General features: G+C 40.7%; 1 protein-coding gene across 16 annotated transcripts in view; it reads left to right on the forward strand.

Annotated features, from left to right (window-relative positions):
- LOC102671224 (serine/threonine-protein phosphatase 4 regulatory subunit 1-like) overlaps nucleotides 1–2545 on the forward strand; it is a 111361-nt gene that overhangs the window by 106003 nt on the left and 2813 nt on the right. For all 16 annotated transcript variants that reach the window (XM_006620146.2, XM_006620150.2, XM_006620144.2 and 13 more), the window contains one exon: nucleotides 2329–2499. In XM_006620146.2, the coding sequence (XP_006620209.1) occupies nucleotides 2329–2499 (171 nt within the window). The remainder of the gene's footprint in view (nucleotides 1–2328; nucleotides 2500–2545) is intronic.

Here is a 2545-nt window from a genome sequence, read left to right on the forward strand (position 1 = left end):
GAGGACGAAGAACAAGAAACGGGGGCAAAATATCCCCGGATAAGGACATGCTTTTACCATCAAAGTTGGTTTGTCATAGAGATCGACTATCACAGCCAGCTTTGATGAGCAAAATTGTGTCCGTCTACGGCGCGAGAGAAAACGAAAAGAGAAACGTGGTGGAAATATTTAGCAGAGAGAAGGATGAGAGCACACGTATCTTTGGAAGAATGGAAAATGTGCGATCCGCAACGGAGGAACCACGCGAAAAGGGAGAGATTGTACGGATTGGGGAGAGCGAGAGCGAGAGCGAGTGTGCGAGAGAGAGAGAGAGAGAGAGAGAGACGAACGTTGTATCGAGTATACAGCACCGAAATGAAAATACCTTTTGCGGTCCGATACATCAAATTGGTTGTGGAATGTTTCGAGTCATATCACAGCCATTTTGATGAGCTTGGCCCGCAGAATCGATCGTCAAGGACCGTGTGTGTTCGTGTATCGCTTCGTTCGGATATGCTTAATGCCCGTTTAATTAATAATCAACCGTGTATGCTCGATGAACACCGGATAACGGATAATAAAACGCGTAATCTTTTCGCTTCTGTTCTTAATCGCGCGCTTTTTTTTTTTTTTTTTTTATTTTTCTTCGTTCGTTCGAGCGTGTTCTCGCACGATCATCGGAAGAGGACGCGATAGAGGTGGAGGCAGAAGATGGAGGGCACGATGGAGAACGAGAGCGCAACGCGATCCAATCGTCAAATTGGTTGTGGCGTGTTGCTTTTCTAGATTTCATATCACAGCCATTTTTGACGATTTGGATCGCCGTTTTTTGCAACGAATCCGTGTCTCCTCTGTCTCTATGGAGACACCAATTGATCCGATTCGTCCATTCCGTTATTGGGATATCGCTGAAATCCCGATAGTTTTTTTGCGAGGAAACTTGTGTTCGAAAAATGGGAAGATTGTGGCGCGTGTGCACCGCTCACAAAGTGGTTGTGATATGCTGATACGAGCGTTCATATCACAGCCAGCTTTGATGAGCGTGGCGTCGCGTCGAACCAACGATTATCATCGATTCTCATCGAGTTCCATCTTTCATCGTCATTGAGTAAAGACTTAAGATAGGCTCGGTGATTCTCTGGTAAAACCAACGTTGTAACGTTGCTCGCCTTTACGCTCGTAAATCCATTCTCGATCGTTTTTCGCTCATTCTTCTATAGGCGGCGTGCGATCGTTTTCCCGCGAAATACATCGTTCCATCGCGAGCCATTTTAAAGAAAAACATTTCCGATCGAGTCCCGTCCCGATACGGAGAGCGAGTCTTCAGCGCACAGTTTCCAATTTCGGGAAAGACTGTTTCATAGTCGACTTCCTCTCATGGATTCGCACGATCCGTGAAGGACGTGATCGCGTTTATTGAACACCGATCTCAACATCGCTTCCTTATGCGTCATTCCTATAGATTATATCTTATCTTTTTTCATTTTTCATTTTTTTTTTTTCTTCTCTTCGTCAAACGATATCGAACTTGAAATAATTAATTAATTCGTCAGAATTTGAAGTAACAGATATCGATATCGATGTAGAATATTTAAAAGTTCGTTCCAAGATTTTTAAACGGGAGTTAATATTCGATCGTTCTAATTTACGAGTGGTAGACGAATACGGGGAAGAATAAAATACGATGAAACGCCATGTTGTCGAATAACGATAGAATGATTCACCTCCGAGTCCAATTCGTATGGTCGTCGAACAATGACCTTCTGATTCGTACGGATGCGGGTATACGCAAGGAAGTATTCGAGAATCGTCGCGAAACGATCGATCTTTCGCAATTATTCCGAACTCGTTCGACTCGAGCCATCTTTTATCTATTTGCCGCTTCTTCTTCTTTTCCAGGTTTTTTTTTTTTTTTTTTTTTTTATATCCACCGAAAATTCGACTGTTCCTCCCATCAGAGTGGTTGTGATGTGGTAACTTGGACTCGTATCACAGCCAGCTTTGATGAGCGGAACGGTGCGATTTATATCTTCGTCGAGATTCAAACGGCAACGTTGTCCGATATGTTTTCTCTCTTTTAAATTAAAAAATACACGTATGAGGAGAAAAACGACATTTAGAAAATGTGCGAGTGAATTTATCAATTTATCCATATCGTATAACATCTCTACTTTGTTCCCTCCTTTCATTTTATCCATTTTACCAATTTTTCTTTTCTTTGTTAAATCATGTTTCCTTAAATAAATATATATATATATATAAAAGAAATATATATATATATATATATATATAATATCCGTTTCCACGATTTCCTAAAAGATATATCGTATATGTTATATCGATTCACAGCTCATGTGCAAAATGGCGCCGCTCATTGGCAAAGAGATGACAGAAAAGATTTTTCTGGATAGATATATCGCTCTCTGCAAAGACAAAGAATTTTATACGAGAAAAATCTGCGCGTCGCACTTTGGCAAACTTTGCTCCGCTGTCGGGAGGAAGACCCTTTTCCGAAAATTGGTAGGTACATTTCTTTTTTTTTTTTTTTTTTTTTTTTTTTTTTAAA

Source organism: Apis dorsata, unplaced genomic scaffold (assembly GCF_000469605.1).
Source record: "Apis dorsata unplaced genomic scaffold, Apis dorsata 1.3 scaffold_486, whole genome shotgun sequence".
Taxonomy (NCBI): Eukaryota; Metazoa; Arthropoda; class Insecta; order Hymenoptera; family Apidae; genus Apis; species Apis dorsata.